Here is a 17171-nt window from a genome sequence, read left to right as displayed (position 1 = left end):
GGATCTGTAAGGAAAGCTGTGCTGAGTTGACTCTTACATGTCCTCATGCACAGTTTGCCAACAATCAGGCATTTTATAGGCTGTAAATGCTGCAGTAGGAAACCACCATAATCTAGAGTTAAATCATATTCCAGCTTCAAGTCTTTAATAGTAGACTCTGTTAGTAGAGAACAGTTTTAATTAGTAACATATTATGCACAAAATGCTTACAATAATGTAAATTCTTAGCATTGTATCATGTGGTTTTATGAGTTGGCCTGTCACACTGAATACCAAATTTGTTGCTTGGAATAAAGGGGTGATCTAAAATCACCCATGTTGCATTAGGCTGGTTGGGGGTGTATTAGCTCTGCTGGGCAGGCGTGGGGTGACATGGGTACAGGAACCCCATGCCTCTCAAGATGGACAGTGCAGCTTCAGCCATGGGCAGCCTTCCCTGCTTTCCCAGAGCTGCTTTGGATGCTTGTGACAGGGTGACCTGCCCTGTTCATGGCAAAGGGACTTGGGACAAAACAGTCTCCTCTGAGTATCATAGCCAGATAGGAGGTTGATTCCCAGCTAGTCTGAATGAATCAAATCGTACAGAGGGGCCAGGAGTTAAGTCTCTCAGCCTTCGCACTGGATGCTCATGGGCTGAGGATAAAGTGAGCCTGCAGCCCTCAACAGGTGAGAAAGGGAGAAGTGCTGCAACATGCCAAGGTGAAGGCTGCAAGCCTTCTTCCCTCCAAGGCTTAATGCAGAGACATCCCCAGGCCCTAATTCCGTCCATACTCCCCACAGAGATGTTCGATTAAACATGAGCCTTTAACATTTATATTTTCTTGCCATCATAGAAGTGGAGCAGATCACGGCAGGGGCTCTCTACTCACACACCCATGTCCTGCAGGTGTCTGAGCTGTCTAGGAAAGCCTCCTGTGCTGCTGAGAGAAATGAGCATCCTGGCAGGCACCACACTCTCAGGCTTATCTGCCAATAAAGCTCCCAGGCCTAGTCCTGCTGTGGAAAATTATTTTTCAGGCCTGTGAAAGTATCCTCTGTGGTTCTCATGGTGTGGCAAAATGAGGAAACATCTAAGCATTATGGAATAACAGGGGGAAGAAGTAGGGTAGGACAGCTGGGTAATTCAGGTTGACTTCAGACTTTGAACCATCATGTTGGAAGATAAAAAAGGTACTGAAATGTTATTTTTCAAGTATTGTGCAAGATATGGGAAGAGCTCAAATAGTTAAGTAACTTGGTCTAGTTTAGCTGTACTTGTTTACTTCCTTTCATTTCTACAGCCTACTCCTCAGTTAAAAGAAAGATATCTGCAGAATTTCCCCCAGGTGTACGTCTGAGTCGCACCACAGGAATCCTAGTAGATTATGTTAGTAGATTATGTTAGAATCCTAGTAGATTATATTAGAAACCAGAAGTATGCTTCTGTTTTCAAACTTGGTCTAGTTTAGCTGTACTTGTTTACTTCCTTTCATTTCTACAGCCTACTCCTCAGTTAAAAGAAAGATATCTGCAGAATTTCCCCCAGGTGTACGTCTGAGTCGCACCACAGGAATCCTAGTAGATTATGTTAGTAGATTATGTTAGAATCCTAGTAGATTATATTAGAAACCAGAAGTATGCTTCTGTTTTCAAACCAGGTTTGCATCCTTTTTTGCTATTCCTACAGAGTATAGAACTGATTAGCATGCATTTTCTAGATTGCTATTAGAGTTATTTAATTAAATATCTGTATGTACAAATTCTCCTCCATTCCTGTTTCAGGGAATGGCAGTTGTTCTTCATTGTGTTGCCTTTTAACTGGGGAAGGTTGCACAGGCACAGGTCACTATGCTGAATTGGCACATGGTGGCAAACACCTCCAGACTCCAGTGGCATTTGCTCACATGTTCACGGATTTCCTTGGGATTATTACATATGTAACAGTGTTGATTACCAAATTATTCCCTTGAGAAAGCTACTGATGGTGCTGTTCTATCACCTTTCAGATTTCAACAGTGTAGGTTTTCAATGTGACAAACTCCAGTGTGACATTTCTGCTGTAATGAAAGATGTGTCTCTTGTTGGTCTGGGCACAGAGGCAAAAGTGCTTTGCAAGTGGGAGGTGTGCATCTAAGGTATACAGTGACAGGAGAACAGTGGATGGCACTCAGGGATGAGGAGCAGAATTTCTAGGCTTCTTGGCAACCTCCAAATAATTGGTTTTGAGCAGTGGCTTCTGTGGAGCAGTCTCACACTGGCACTTCTACCTGTATAATCGCAAAGAATCAGACATACCCTTTGGCTTGGAGTAAGCTGAACAGGGAATGTGTTTTGCAAGTCCTCTGCACTGAGAAATATTAGGAATGGAAGTAAACATCTGTAAGCGTGACCAAAATATGGCTTATTTCCCTTGGCTGAAATGGTCTCTTGACATTATTACTCTCAGCAACTGCTTGTACTGGCTGTTGACCTCATCCGACAAGCAAACTGTGGCTCACACTGGCATGAAATGCAGCCAGAGCATTAACCTACTGTCCCTAATAGCTTTCCTGCTATTGAGGAAGGTGCACTGTACAGTAAGAAGAAAAGCTGGTTCACTGAACTACTGCAATATCCCTAAATTCACCAAAACATTTGAGTGTGGGTTGCACTTTGCTTTGGCACAGGACTGGTGCAGGTGCAGTGCTGTGCTGAATAAGGGCTGAAACGAGGACCACATCCTGATCACATCAAGCAGCCTGTATCAAATGGGAGGCAAAATGACTGATGCTTTCCAAACAGCAGATCTTACTTTCATATCACATTATCCTTTACATCTCAAGATGCAGTTCTGGATTTCCCCTCACACAGGGCAAAAAAACACTGCCTGGGCCTGCCAAGTATACCAGACTAGCCAAACTCCTGAAAACATCTGCATCTGTATGCTCAAAACTAATGCTGTTGGTTTTCAGAAGTTGGTTTAGAGTATGTAAATTTTTATTGGTTATCTCCCTGGAATATTTAGTAAGAACACCTGCTAGTTAAAGATGACTGACCTGTGTTCTCTGAGGATGGAATCCTTCATATCAAATGAAGGAAATCCTTATTATATCTCTCTTTGAAATCAGACATTTTATCAGGATTTTGAGGCCAGTTTGTTCTGCTGCATTGCTAGGAGGTAGTCCGAGCTGAGAAAAAGGATTTATCCAAGGTGGGCTCATGGACTGCTGACAGAATAGAAGGGACATCTGAATTGCCACTCAGTTATGCTGAAATTAATCCAAAGGGCTAAAAAATGCCCTCTATATAGTTTTGTGTCCTCTCACTAGCCCCAGAGCCTAGGATTGAAGCACAATCTAAACTTTATCTGATGTTAGAAACTCTGGGTTTGAGCAGATGGCTTCTTTGTTCCAGCTAAGGTAACTGCTCAGCAGCCAGCTGTAATCTGAATAAGGCCACATAACTTTTAGTTCTGAATTTTAGTTCCATCAAATTATGTGTATGTTTTACCAGTTGTTTCTTGTAATAATGGATCTTCCTCAATTTCACCAAAACTAGGGAAAACCACCTGTTATTGTCACATAAGTTTGTACACTTTGTAATGAAGCAGTTTTTTAACAAATATTTTGTTTAAGAGGTGTTCATGTCATGTCTGTGATTGCTTGTGGGCTACCTTCCAGTGTCTTGTTCATTCAACTGTTGTTTTATTAGTTGTTTAAATAACAGGTGAAGGCTGATCCTTTACCTGCATGGAGGAAATTAGAGGAGAGACCTCTGTCCTGGTGCTGTGCTGACATACAGAACACCAGTAAAAAGAAAATGTCTACAGCTGTGAATATTATATTAGACTATGATTTCATTTAGATAAAGTATTATGAAGAACTTGTACGTTGGAATTGCATGAAGTGATCATATCTCTGTGGGAGTTAAAATGCTGAAAGGAAACCTTTCTATGAACTTGGTGATACAATTCAATTAATTGTCCCATTTCTCTGTTAACTGCCTGTGTCACTCTATGTAAAAATTCCAGATGCAGCTACAGATGCTTAAACTGCAAGCAGAGAACATTATTGAGCCTAGAAATTTTTACTTTGGCTTCAAACATAATTTTAGACTCCACCAATAAATGAAAAGATGAATGTAACATATGGATTCATGGAATGACAGATGACACCAGAACAACTGTATTTCCTTAAGACAAAAGGAGCTGCCTTTGGGATATCAGCAGCATTCTCTGTGTTCTTCTTAGCAAATGTCCCATTTTATTAGCAGGGTTGCTTTAAATATAGTATGTGAAGAGCTGACTCCTTGCATTTTAAGTCTTACTTACATGATATTCAAGCAACCTTTCCCTAGATCAGATAATTATATCTGTTCTAGCTTTAAATTTCCTTCTTTCTTACACATTCTGTCAAGACTGGAAGTCACTGCAATACTGGATAGAAAGGAAAATCTAACAGTTATTTTAAATTCTCATAAGAGCAGAGAGAGTGTAATTGTTTAATTTGCAATAAAATGCAATCACATCAATTAATCACCGTAACTTGTGTGACAAGGACCAAAAGACCTTTGGAGGCACATTCAGCTTTTCTGGAGTTTCCCTCAATGGTTGGGGGCTTCCAAAGAAAATCACTGCTGCTCCCTGCCCCAGGGCCATTTGTGCCTTGCTGACAGCTCCAAGAGGTGAAAAATTAATAGCTCAGAGGAAAACCAAAGCTCAGAAGTGGTGTCACAGCCCACCTGGATAAGATCAGTGGCACAGACTCAAGTAAATCCTTTGTGTGGTGTTGCACTATGGCAAAGCAGCATCTTCTAGGCACAGAGGTTCCAGTCAATGGAATGTCTCTCTGCTTGGCTGTGCTAGAATAGTGGTATTTAAGGGATCTGGGCAGCTTTAGAATAGGCATTTTTTTCCTCTAAAAAAAGTGCAGTCTGGAAACTTAAAGGTAAACATTAAATTCCACTCTATTGATGATAAAATCACAAGCACTGGCAGTGCTGCCCTTGAGACCAGCTGTTTCTCTAGTCAGGAGGCTTGGCTGCACATGTGTGAACCCTTCTGTGGATGTGCTGGCAACCACTGAGGGTCAAGCAAGATGTTCTGTACCTCTCAGACAGATTTTCAGCACCTTCGTTGTGTGACACTCAGGGTGATATGGATGTCTCCGAGTCATTTGTCTATGTAAATCTAAAGAAAATAAACTAGCAAAAAAAGAGATAACAGCTTTACACTTACTGATGTGGTATTTCAGGCTAAGAAATTCTTTACTTCCTAGATAAGAGAGAGAGAGAGAGAGAAGAGAATAATTTAAATTCTTTCATTCCCTTGGGAATAATGCAATGCAGTAATGTTAAAACTGTATGTAATTGCTTTCTATTTTTGTAAAGCCTGTGGCAGCTATGAAACTTCAAAGTGAACACTGAAAAGTCTGGTTAGTATAAAATGCTTCAGTTGCTTCAATGGTGCAGTGGGGGCAAAAAGGACTTTTAGCAGTGGGCAAGGGTAGGCATTATTCCACAGCCCACAGCAGAGGATTTCCCTGGTAAGTGTGAAAGAATCTTCAAAAGCTGCAAAGTCTATCAGAAAGTGACAACTTTTGGGTATGTTTTTTGGGTTGCTGTCTGCATTGTCTCATGCTGCTCTTGGTAACAGCAAGGAAACCTGAGCAAGCGCTGTCATTGCTCTCTGCTGGTTTTGGAAGGCCATATCTTCATTCCTCAGGGAATTAGCTGAGGCATCTCCTGGATCTTTGTCACTGACCTTTCCAAGAGTCAGAGCACTACACAGAGCAGTGGATCAGTGTATGGCGTGGAACAGATCTGTGGCAGCTAGAAGATAATCAAAAGGTGCTTCAAGCACATATGGTGCTGCCATTTTAACTGCTGGAAAATTGTGCTGTGTACTGGGATTAAGATTCATTCAAACATAATGATTTCCTCCTACCTTTTTTAGTTCAATTTGTTCAACTAGTTAAAAGCTACATGTACAGTAAATATCAGAACTCCTAAAGGAGAAACATTACATGTATTTTAGCTTTTTGCAAGCCAATGAACAATGTTATTTGTATTAGAACACATAAGCATCTCTAATACTTATTCTGCACCTATTAGCTCTGTTTCTTTTATGTAAACACTATATATATATATGTGCATGTTTGTTATAGATATGTAAAATATCACAATGAGACAAAATATACACTTTTCTTCCTGTGTCACTTTGAAGGGTGGTTTTTATCCTTTTATCCATCTCAATAGAGATAAAGGACTGGCTAAACACAACAAATGTGTTCTGAAACCATTTCCAAATTCCTTTTCTTTTTTGGAAAAGAAAGAACACTGTGAGCATCCCCTGAAAAACTCCTGAAGCTACAGGGCTGAATTTTACATAACTCTTTGCTTTATTGTGGTGTAAGCAGGGACTTCGTTGCTGTTATTCCAAATCTGTCCCAGGTGTTACACCACATATTCCCAGGTGATTTACTGGTGCAGATTGCACTACAGTACTTAATTGTACTATTAGTACTCTCTCTATATATATACACATTATATACTGTACTTCTTATACACAAGTAACAGACATTTTTAATTATTTTTTTCAGTTCAGCAATTCTCCTACAATCTGGAGTAATTCTGGTTTACCATTTGACATAATTAATTTTGCTTCCATTTGCTGTGTTTTGGAATATTCAGTCACCTCCTGCTACAGTGGTTGGTAATTTTGGCTCTCATGCAGTGAACAGTACAATGACCATAATAACAGTGTTAAGCAATGCTTTTACCCCATGTGCATAAAACCTTTATGCACATAAAAGTGAATCAATTTCATTGCTGCTGTCTTTCTTGATGGAAAGCACAAAAAACCGTAAGGAACTCTTATCTGACAGCAAATTAGCTCCACACAGAGATGATCTGTGACTTTGCCAAAATGCTTTTGAGTTTCTGTTTTTGCTGCCAACAGTTTGTGATCATCTCATCTGTTCAGTGACATGCAGGAACTGTGGCTTGCTTTTGCATCCCAGGCCAGGAGATAAAATCCCACCCAGGGACTGTGACTCCTGTTTAAATATGAGTGTTTGACCCATGTGTCCTGTGAAGAATGACAAGATTCCTTAAGGTGCTATTCAGCGTTGGAGGCTGAAGAAATATTCTGCAAAAGTTTCCTTCCTGGATTCTATACATGGTGGTTTTATTCCGATCAGAGCCAGAAGCTAACACTGATCTAAAAGTAATACCATTTCTATAGTCTTATGTACACTGTTAATTTTTCAGGTGTAAACTTCTAACATCCACAAAAAGTCTAGAGTCAAAAAAATCTGCAGTTCGATTACACAGTGGATAAAGAAATACCAAGTTTTGTTCTGATCTGCTGGATTCATCTAATTCTCTTCAGCACTCCTGTACCTGGTCTAACAGCCAATGAATTCAATATGTGAATTTAAGGGCACAGATTAATTCGAGGTACAAAAATCAGAGTTTCTTGCAAAGAATTTGATTCTTGCTTACCCAGGTGTTTAGCACTGTTTCATTCTTTCTGGAGCAAAATTTGGACTGAGATGAATGCTTTCCATTGGAAATGCAATTACTACATCTTAGAAGTGCTAGAGTCCAAGGATTCATTTCACTCAGTCATCTGGTCTTCTAAATTTATGGAGATTGCTATTCTTTGTATATGAAATGAGAGAAAATAGAACAAATTAGAGAAATGTTACCTTCTGCAGATAGAGTGTTCCTGAGGATAAAATTGTTTTAAATGTATAACATCATTAACAGAATTTTTTTTAATCCTGGTTTGCATCTTGGCACAGTCACAGGGCACATTTCCTATGTTTTGTACATTTATTCAAAACAGAATTAGAATGAAGTTGTTTTTCTTTTTTTACAAATTGCTGGCTTTGTAAGCTGTGTAGGTGTTTTTCAAAGGCACACACCATGCTTAGTTTAAAATAATTACATTTGGAGGTAGAATATATATTATGCCTTTCCTATCAAGGTATAGTGATGCATTACAACCTGCAATTCTACAAATTTCCAGAGTGGCATTTTATTATTGCAGATCATTTTAGGAAAATTCATGAGAAAGTAAAATGTCTCCTCACATAACTGACTTTTCAGCCAGAAGCATAACAGAGTGCCCTGGGACAGTAAAGACTAAAAGGATTAGGCATTAGGAGGGCTCTCCTATCTCCTGTATCTTCAAAAACATCCTGACAGTTTGCCTGGGCAGTAATTCCGGGCAATAGTACTAGATCTGTTGGTATCTGAGGTTCCTGTAGTGCCAGGGCTGACAGCAGGTGATACCTCCTCACCTCACACCATGGGTATGAATATTTACTGTCACTTTTGCTTCTGCTAGTTTTTTTGTTTGCAATGTTGTGCCTAGCTCACATCAATAGGAGAAGTTGTTCCGGGGGGAATCAGTCATGGGAAGTGTTTGGGTAGCTTGAAGGAAGAAGTAAGAGAGGCTATTCATCATTCAATAACGCTGAAGAGCTGGTTGCTGTAGAAACCTCTTCCAGGTCTAGCAAATGTCAGGAATCAGATTGTACCCACTGCAGCACCATAGATCAGATTGGAGGCATTCCCACACACAGGAAGCCTGGTAGCCTGGTGTCTCTTTCTGGAGACACTGGAGATCTCCTGGCTGCCTGTCTGATGAGGGGAATAGCCATAAACATCACTGTTGCACTGTGCAGAGGCTGCTGCACAGTCGTGATCACACACATTCCCAGGCACCACTTGCTCCATCAGGGCACACTCAGGGTCTTTGTGCTCGTGGCTCACTTCAGCCTGTGGCAGAAAGCTGGCACTGGCAACCCAGAGGAGAGATAGTGAGGTTTAAAGTGTGCTGAATGTGTTTTAGCTTGGGCTGGCAGTGAAAGCCTGGGGCTGTACAGGAAAACAGCCACCACTTGCAGAATTTCAGACTAGTTCTTCCCTAAAGCATTCACTGAGGCATCATCAAACACCCAGCAAATCCAAGGTGTGCTTAGCTGGAGCTCTGAGCTCAGCTGTAGGTTGATGGCATTGATGTCCTAAGCTATTGCAAAGTGTGAACGTAAGCAGGAGGCACAGAGTTTGATCATAGTGTCATAAAGGAGCTGAGTCATAATTTAACCAAGCTCAATTCATTTGTACAGCAGAGGTGTCTTTTAAAGTAAAGATGCTCTAGCCACAAAGTGCTTTGCTTAGTTCCCTTTGATAGGGACCTCTTAAATGCTTGCTGCTGTGGATTTCAGTTCACTTACAGTCCATTTAGTAGAAGTGGTGCAAACTTGCTGAAATGAATGGCTTATCTCCCCAGAGCTAAAGTCTTGTGTGTGTTTGGTGAGTACTTAGCACTTCATCTATGGCTTTCCCACTGGTAAAATGAACTAACGTGTCCATCTCGTTCTGCTGTGATCTTTATGAAAGATTCCTGGGTTTCTCTGGAACATTTCATAATAATTTACTCTGGTTCAGTTCATCTTGGGTTTCTGCATGAAGGTATCCTGGGTCTCTCTTGGCTGGGTAATTTGTTTCAAAATATGATTTCTGAGACTTATGTTTCCTCCCCTCCGTTTGAGATCAGTAGGATGGAGCTGCACCATTCTTAATATAGCATTGATTCTGCAGAGTGATGATTCTGATCCTTGGGGTAAACTTCTAGATTGCTTCAGACATCCATATTCTGAATGAAGACACAAGAATATCTCATTATTCAACTATTACGAAGTCTCTCATGTTTTCAGCTTCTATAGATACTCTTGATTTGTTTTGCTAAGAAGCCCAGAGCTTGGCAGGACACGTTATTGATCTCACACAATCCATTCTGGGCATTGACATGGGAATATCATTCACAAATCAGTTTTCTCTGAGCTTTAATTTAAATATCAGTGCCCCCTGAGGATCTTTCTGGGTCACTTTTATTCTCAAGCTGTACTTCAGCACTGAGTAAAGAGTTTAGTAAGTGCAGGTACCCAAATGAGCTACATGCCAGCTGCTGTCAGGTGCAGCTATCTAGTCTGTTCTGTTTCTTACTTGTTTCTCAAAAGAGCAATGCTCAGCTCTATCTACCTTCAAAACAGTTTTCAAATTTCAGCCACTCGATCCCAGCAGCTCTGTAAGGAGGCAAGTGTTCCTCTGTTATTAAGGCACACTCTCTGGGGAGAAAAGGTGAAGTAGTGTCATTTAGCTAGGTGTTAGACTGCAGAAAAACTGTCTGCTCCCTTTCTGCTCAGCAGACAGAAACAAAGATGTACATATCAACAGAGCTTTAGAAAGGACCTGAGTGGAGTAATGCCACAAAGCACTTTGCAATCCGTGAAAAGAATGTGATGAGACGACTATGAGGAATGTAATCTTTGATTTTGTAAAGATATGGTGGAAAGGTTAATAGAGAGGAATAGAGCTAGAACGGTCACTTGGAGGCACTGCCCTTTAGTTACTGGTCATGGATGTGTGGGAACTGGCTACATGGAGTGTCTGGAGCCAGGCACTACCTGCAGAGAGGTCCTGTGAGAGGTTTCTTGTCCACTCCTCATGCACATACCCCTTACTGGTATCATAGAGTTAAAATACCCCAATGGTTTCTCAGAAATGATGGCCTAGCTTCCCAAATTACTTCCTTTTCTTTTTTCCTTTCATTTCTTTTCTCTCTATGTTTCAGATTATGCTTGGCCTTTGCCTAAACAGTTGTGCCCTATATGGATTTCCCTAGATGTGCTCTTTTCAACTGCATCTATTATGCATCTCTGTGCCATCTCTCTTGATCGGTACGTAGCAATACGCAATCCCATTGAGCACAGCCGCTTCAATTCCCGCACCAAGGCTATTATGAAAATTGCTGCAGTTTGGACCATATCCATAGGTAAGCAATGTGGCTCACGATCTTAACTGTGTCTGAATGAATAATAGTGTTATTCCAATTTTCATTTAGGAATTTTTAAGAGGCTACTCCAACTAATTTACCTGGCCTGCATGCCTGAAAATAATCACTGATTACTGGGAAATAGAAGCCTTTCCTTGCAACTGGTCAGTGAGCAAAGTAAGCAGTCATTTTTCAGAACACCACCACTTTCCAGGCTGAAGCATTGCTGCTGTGTATGTATCAATATGCCAATAACAACAGTAACACAGACAAATGGTACCATAAAACTGCTGTGTAAACAAAGCAGAAAATAACATTAGCAAAGACTCTGGAAGGCAAACCCAGCCAGCACCAGTGACATGGCTGCACTGCAGTCACTGCAGTTAAACTCTCTCAGGTTCTGGTAGAGGTTTAAGTGAAGCAGCAGAGAATTGAAGGCAGGCTATCAGCAAGGTATTTACTGCTCTCTTACAGGCTTTATAGCCTATATTGTACTCTGCCACAGCTGGATTGCTGCTCGTACTGAGCTAGCAAGTTTGAGGTCATAGTAAATGAGGACAAGACATAAAAGAAGACACGTTTGTCTCACTTTGATAAAAAGCAATAAATAAAGCAGCAGTAAAATAAGGAAGAAAAGGCAAAATGATAGCAAGATGACTCTGTAATACCAGGAATTATGTGAAGAAAAAACATTTTGTGGGAACCTCTTTCAATGTGCTTTAGAAAAGAGACATTTGGCAAAGGGTTAGAATTGTATGACCACTTCCATCTGCTGTAGTGCTTGACTAAAAGGCAGACTTAAAAAGATTTAACATTTAATTTTTCCTTTAGAAAACATTTCTCACTTTCAGTGCTGTACTGCAAGGAAAAGCATATTTCAGGTGCCTGAACTTCTCTGGAGTTCTTGCCTGCTTTGGAAGTGGAATATGATACTGGATGTTTCAGTGCTACAGGGACCACTTTTGAGGAAGCTGCCTTGGAAAAAGGTTGTGGAAAAAAAGCAAAAAAAAAAATTAAAATAGAGGAAATACACCTTCTCTCCTCACGAACAGAAGCAGAATATCTATTAGAAACAAATTTTCATGTGTCACAGGCCTCCTACATTTCCTCTAGATAATACAATCCACAGTGAAATTAGATTGGGTTTAATCAATTCATTTAAGATTGCTTAAAATTGTTATTATTTTGAACACTCTATCCTGTTTATTTGGCATGGGAAAGAGAGCTGCTGAATTCAGTACATGAGTAGTCATGTGTGAACAACTTCAGGTGCAGGTTGCTTGGCCTTGATTTGCACAGGCAGTTCAGAATCAGCACAGAATTTGTGCCCTGTGTTGTACTGTAATGCAGAGGGAGCAGCTGATAGACATCCCCCTCCAGAAAGATGTATAAATTTCTCAGCAGAATTAAGTAGCACATTGCAAAACCTGGGCAATAAGACTGTTCTGCTTCCATTTTTTGGAGCTAACTTGCAGATTTCTGCCTGTGCTGTCTTAGATGTTACAGGTATATCCTTAGAAATTTTGGCTAGTGCTGAGTGTGGCTGTCAGCACTAGTGCCTTGAGGACCAAGCTGTGGTTTGGACTATGGGTCCAAGGAATGAAGTAAGTACTTCATGCATGGTTCACTGTGTAAGTGGACTTGTAAGAAATGTGGTGCCTGACCAAAGAGATGTAAAGACAGCCATAGGCCTGTCTCTTCCTGGAGTTATTCACTGGGGATTGGGCTCATGACAATGGAAAATAGGCACATTACAGACTCTGCTGTACCCCAAGGAAAAAAGTATCTGAGCCAGAATAGACAAGGTGACTTGTGTTCCTGCACAGTGCAAACATCTCACCTTTGCCCAGCTTTCTCGGGAGATGTGTATTTCCACATTTATATTAGGATGTGAAACAGGTGAAATAATGAAGATATAGCTTGGAAAGGAGATGGAATGGCACTTTTCTTTTGCAGGCACATGGCTTGTCAGCCCTCAGTAAGGCAGTGGATGCTGCATTTATTTTCCAGCATCCAAAAGTCTTTAGAAAGAAGCTCAGTGGGATGTCTGCAGTGCACAACACTTTGGGGACTGCCCTGGGTAGAGCTTCCCTCCCCAGGCTGGGAAAGGAGATGCATTGCAGCTGTACCTGCCTGCCCTCCTGTGCTAGGATCACAGCTGTGAGGGTGTACAGCATGACTGGACTCTCTTTGTGTTTTGTTCGTTCTCTTTGATGCAGATACAGCTGGCCCAGGAGAGTCTTTTCTTACATCCCTTTTTTTTTTTTGAAGATACAGGCAGAATCAATACTCTGCAGAGACTGTTGAGGGCACTGAAATGTTGGATTTCCACCCTCCCCATTACAAACAATAGGGCTTACCCATTTACTCAGGCTTTCTCCAGAAGGTTGCTTTAAATGGAGAAAGAAAATTACTCTTGGTATGTATCTAGCTTATTTTAGCATAACTATTTTTACTTCATAAATTGGTTTAGAAATGTGACAGACACGGGAATAGACTGAATACAGAATGAAAGAGAAGAACTCATCCAAAGTGTATTGTTGTTGTTTTCCAGCTCTTACCTACCTGTCACTTGGCCTGATGAAATCCCATGTTATTTACAAGAGGATGAAGTAGGTTAAATAAATTCATCCTCACTCTGATATTAAGAATTTGTGCACTTCTGTATGTGATTAAGTATCAAATTCAAAGCAACACTTAAGTTCAAGCTGGTCAGTTTGCATTTTCTAAATCCTGCTTTGGTTGAAGAGACTTTTAAATGCATTCCATGTAAAGAATCCTGAATTCAGTTTCTGAATAGGGATTTAAAATAAGAAGTAAAAAGCATGTAATTTATCTTAATTTAGTAGCTTATGTATTATGTTTTTCTGAAATGTTAATGCTGACAGCAAAATATAAAAGAGGTTCTTTGCTCATTGAGCTACAAATTTGGCAAGTTGCACAAGCCTAAACCTATGATTAGGTTTTTAAGTAGGGGAACATAACAGAGACCTCCTGTCTGTTAACAATTTCTTTTTGAATGAGTCTTTTCCAAAGTCCTCTTTGTTCTAGATGAAAGTACATTGCAGCCAGTTGTCCTGTGTTTTAGCAAAGGTAACCTGAGCAAAATTGTTGTGTTCAGTTAGAGAAAAAGTGGGTGCTGTAAAGGGCTGGGCTTGTAAAAATTAGTTTAGTGACAGATAGCACTGTGCTGAGGCTGGAAATAGAAACGTAGGCAGCAGAAATATCCCTACAATTGAGAAGGAAAGTAAATTATAGGTGTGAGCCTCCTGGCAGAATCCTGATGTTGTTTCAAGACTTCAGACTTTGCATAGCTGCAAAGTTTTCACAAGTACCATGTGGAGTTGACCAACTCACTTGACTCCCTCTATCCTGCTCTGAGGAAAGTGGCCTTGGGCCACTTTGGCAACAAGCAAAGAACACCATGGAGTGCTCAGCAGGAGTAATGAGGAGCTAGTCAAACCCTAAATGCACACTGCGTAATACAGGAGAAAGTGTTAACTGGGTAATATCACAATATAGAAAATATCCCTTTGCAAATGTGCATGAAAAATCTTCATTGATGTGGAGGTGCACTTGCAGTGCTTCTGATATGAAAATTAGCTACACATTTTAATTCTGAAGCTCCTTGTGGCCCAGCTGTGTGCCTGCTAGCACAAAAGGGCTTTTCCTCTGCTTCCCAGAAAGTTCAAGGTTTGGTTATTTACTGGAGAGTGCCAAAATTACACATGGTACCAATTTTCTGGCTCACAATTTTACATCTTTAGTAGCAGTGTAAATCAATATACTTGATAAGTGACTGAGATAAAGCCATTATTTAAATTCTGCTCTTTGTATCAGTGCCATAAGCAAACTCCACATGTCTTTTTTGTTTGTTTGTTTGAAAATGTTTTCATTCTTACTCTGACTCACTAATGATATCATAATTTTGATGTCAGGTAGGTATCTGAGGTTTGTGCATATAATAAACCATTCAAGTTTTAAAAGGAAATTTACATCCCCATTTAACTTTCATACTACTTCATTGTTTTATTGAGATCTATTTATAGAAGTATGAAAAATGTGTGCTGCAAGGATCAGTAAATGCTCATCTCAGATTAAGTGTTCTTACGTCTAACAGCTTTTTACTTCTGCCCTGAGTATTTGTCTCTCACGAAGACTGAGCAGTCTCATGCATGCAAACTGTCCTAATGATGTTAAAGAGCCTCCAGGTACCAGTTAAGCCTTCCCCTATCTCACTGGAGATAATTCCAATGGGAAATCCTCAGTTTGAGGAATGTGCTTGGAGCGGCATCACAGATATTAAAGGAATTGTAGTCTCCTTACAGGCTAAGAACAGGTTGTGCATGAGGGTGAAGGGGAACTGGAGTAACTCATGTAGCTTCCCTTGGGTCACAATTTCAGAGCACGATTAGGGTTCTGTTTTGCATTTCTGCCCATCAGTATGTCTCTGGGATCAATGTCTTTCTCAGCAAGGTGTTTCCATGCTGATGAGACATGTTTGCTCCTGAGCACCCTTTGTTCCACCCTGGGCAGTAGTTGCTTCTGAGAGATTGTGCTTTGGCATAGGAGGACATACTCAGGACTCTTTTTGTAGGCTTCAGGCCCCGGTTAGCATACAAAACTTTGTGCATGTTTCATGGGGAAAAAAATTACAAAAACACTGCTAATGAAGAAGACAACAAATGGAAGGTCAAAATGTGTTATGGGATTTTGCTCAAACCTTTCCCACCAAGCAGACTGGCTCTATTTTTGGTTCATCACTTGGAGACAAGGAAGCAGTGTTAAGACAACTATTACTGGCAAAGCAAAGGTTAGACAAGCACCATTCACCTCCTGGGAAAGTACACAGATTCCTGACTATGAGTACTATCTTTTTATGTTTGACATTAAATGTCTGACAGTGTGTGTGATTGAAATTCTTCTCTCATGAGCAAGGAGGTTGCAGTTGATGGTTTCTGCAGGCAGAGGTGCTGTGTTGGTGGTGATCCTGATAGCTTTTGTTAGCCTCTGGTGGGCACAGAGGTGACATTGGCATTGTAAGCCAGGCTGCAGCTTGCTTCTGGTGAAGCAGTAGAGCAGGCCTCTGCTCTTAAAACTGTTTCAGACCTGTCTTCTGGCTGTGGGTGAGGCAGAAATCCTTGCTTTATGACACAGACCTTAACACTAAGGCTTCACCTGCCTCTTTCCCCTTTGTTTGAATTGGCTACAGTGTTGTTTTATCTAAAGATACTCTTTTGACTGAGGGTTTGTACTGTGATTCCCAAGTGGGTCATTGACCTCCCTATCACAGCAAGCAAGAGTCACAGTGAGGAAGATCATAGCAGCTGATAACAAGCTGAGTTCCTAGCAAAGAATCTGCTTTGGGATTTCAGTCAGTGGTGCTTGGATTGGTTTGATCTTGTCATCAGATGTCAGTGAAACATTTTGCCTTCAACAGCAGCAGATGGTGACAGTCTATGAAGTGTTTTACATAGAAGATGGATTGACCATCACACCACATCTGTTCCCAAGGGCAAGGGAGATGCTGATACCTTCTGTTTGAGGTTGCTGCTATTGAGCATCAGTCCAGGCATCACTGTTTGATTACTTGGGGAAGTCCAGCCCTGGTAGCAGGTATGCTGTGAGCAGGAGTCCCATCCCCTTTTGTTCAGATGCATCCTGAAAACACATGGCTGAGCAAACCAAAAGAAGTAATTTAGCAAAATATAAGGGCAGGTGGGAGAATCATTAACTTCTGCCTTAAACAGTCTTTTGCTGGTTTTCCTTCTCAGACTCAGGTTGTTTAGTGCTCTCCCAAGGTTTAAGTAAAAGTCAGCAGCTCATTGAGGCAGAGTCAGTATTGACTTTCATCTTTTTGCAGTTGTGTTTGTTGTGGGCAGGGAGATCCTTCAAAGTTCAGGCCTCTTTTATCTTTGACTTTAAACCAGTAAAAGGGTGGCACTGTTGTTTTATTGGAATGGTTAGATGAAACTAGACCTAATCCAGCCCTGAAGGTGCATTGTTGCTGTAATAGAAGATGAAATGCACTGCAGTTAGTCTCCTGATGTATGGGGAAAATATGGAATTTTTGTGGGTTGAACACTTCAGAAGCACATGTTCTTCAATTTGCCTCTGAAGAGCTTTTGAGGCACAGAACTCTTGAGGCACTGAACCCAGTGACTTTTCTTACAGGCTGCTGTTGGGGTTTACTTATCACTCTCTGAATTGGAGAAACATGCAGGCATTTTGTGAGACACTTAAGAAATGAAGCAGATTTGGTTTAGTTTAAATACAAGGTTTATTTTTGGTTTATATTTGTTTAAATATGAGGTTAAAGACATGGATTTGAATATACAGTGTTCAGTGTGGACAGCAGCATTCTTGG

General features: G+C 40.7%; 1 protein-coding gene across 1 annotated transcript in view; it reads left to right on the top strand.

The window, feature by feature from the left end:
* The window catches only part of HTR2C (5-hydroxytryptamine (serotonin) receptor 2C, G protein-coupled), a 41684-nt gene that overhangs the window by 18725 nt on the left and 5788 nt on the right, over positions 1–17171 (top strand). Inside the window, exon 2 of the mRNA XM_009084246.1 lies at positions 10604–10804. Within this exon, the coding sequence (XP_009082494.1) occupies positions 10604–10804 (201 nt within the window). The remainder of the gene's footprint in view (positions 1–10603; positions 10805–17171) is intronic.

Source organism: Acanthisitta chloris, unplaced genomic scaffold, assembly GCF_000695815.1.
Source record: "Acanthisitta chloris isolate BGI_N310 unplaced genomic scaffold, ASM69581v1 scaffold821, whole genome shotgun sequence".
Lineage (NCBI taxonomy): Eukaryota > Metazoa > Chordata > Aves > Passeriformes > Acanthisittidae > Acanthisitta > Acanthisitta chloris.
The sequence above is the reverse complement of the archived record's forward strand: the minus strand, read 5'-3'. Positions and strand labels throughout refer to the sequence as shown.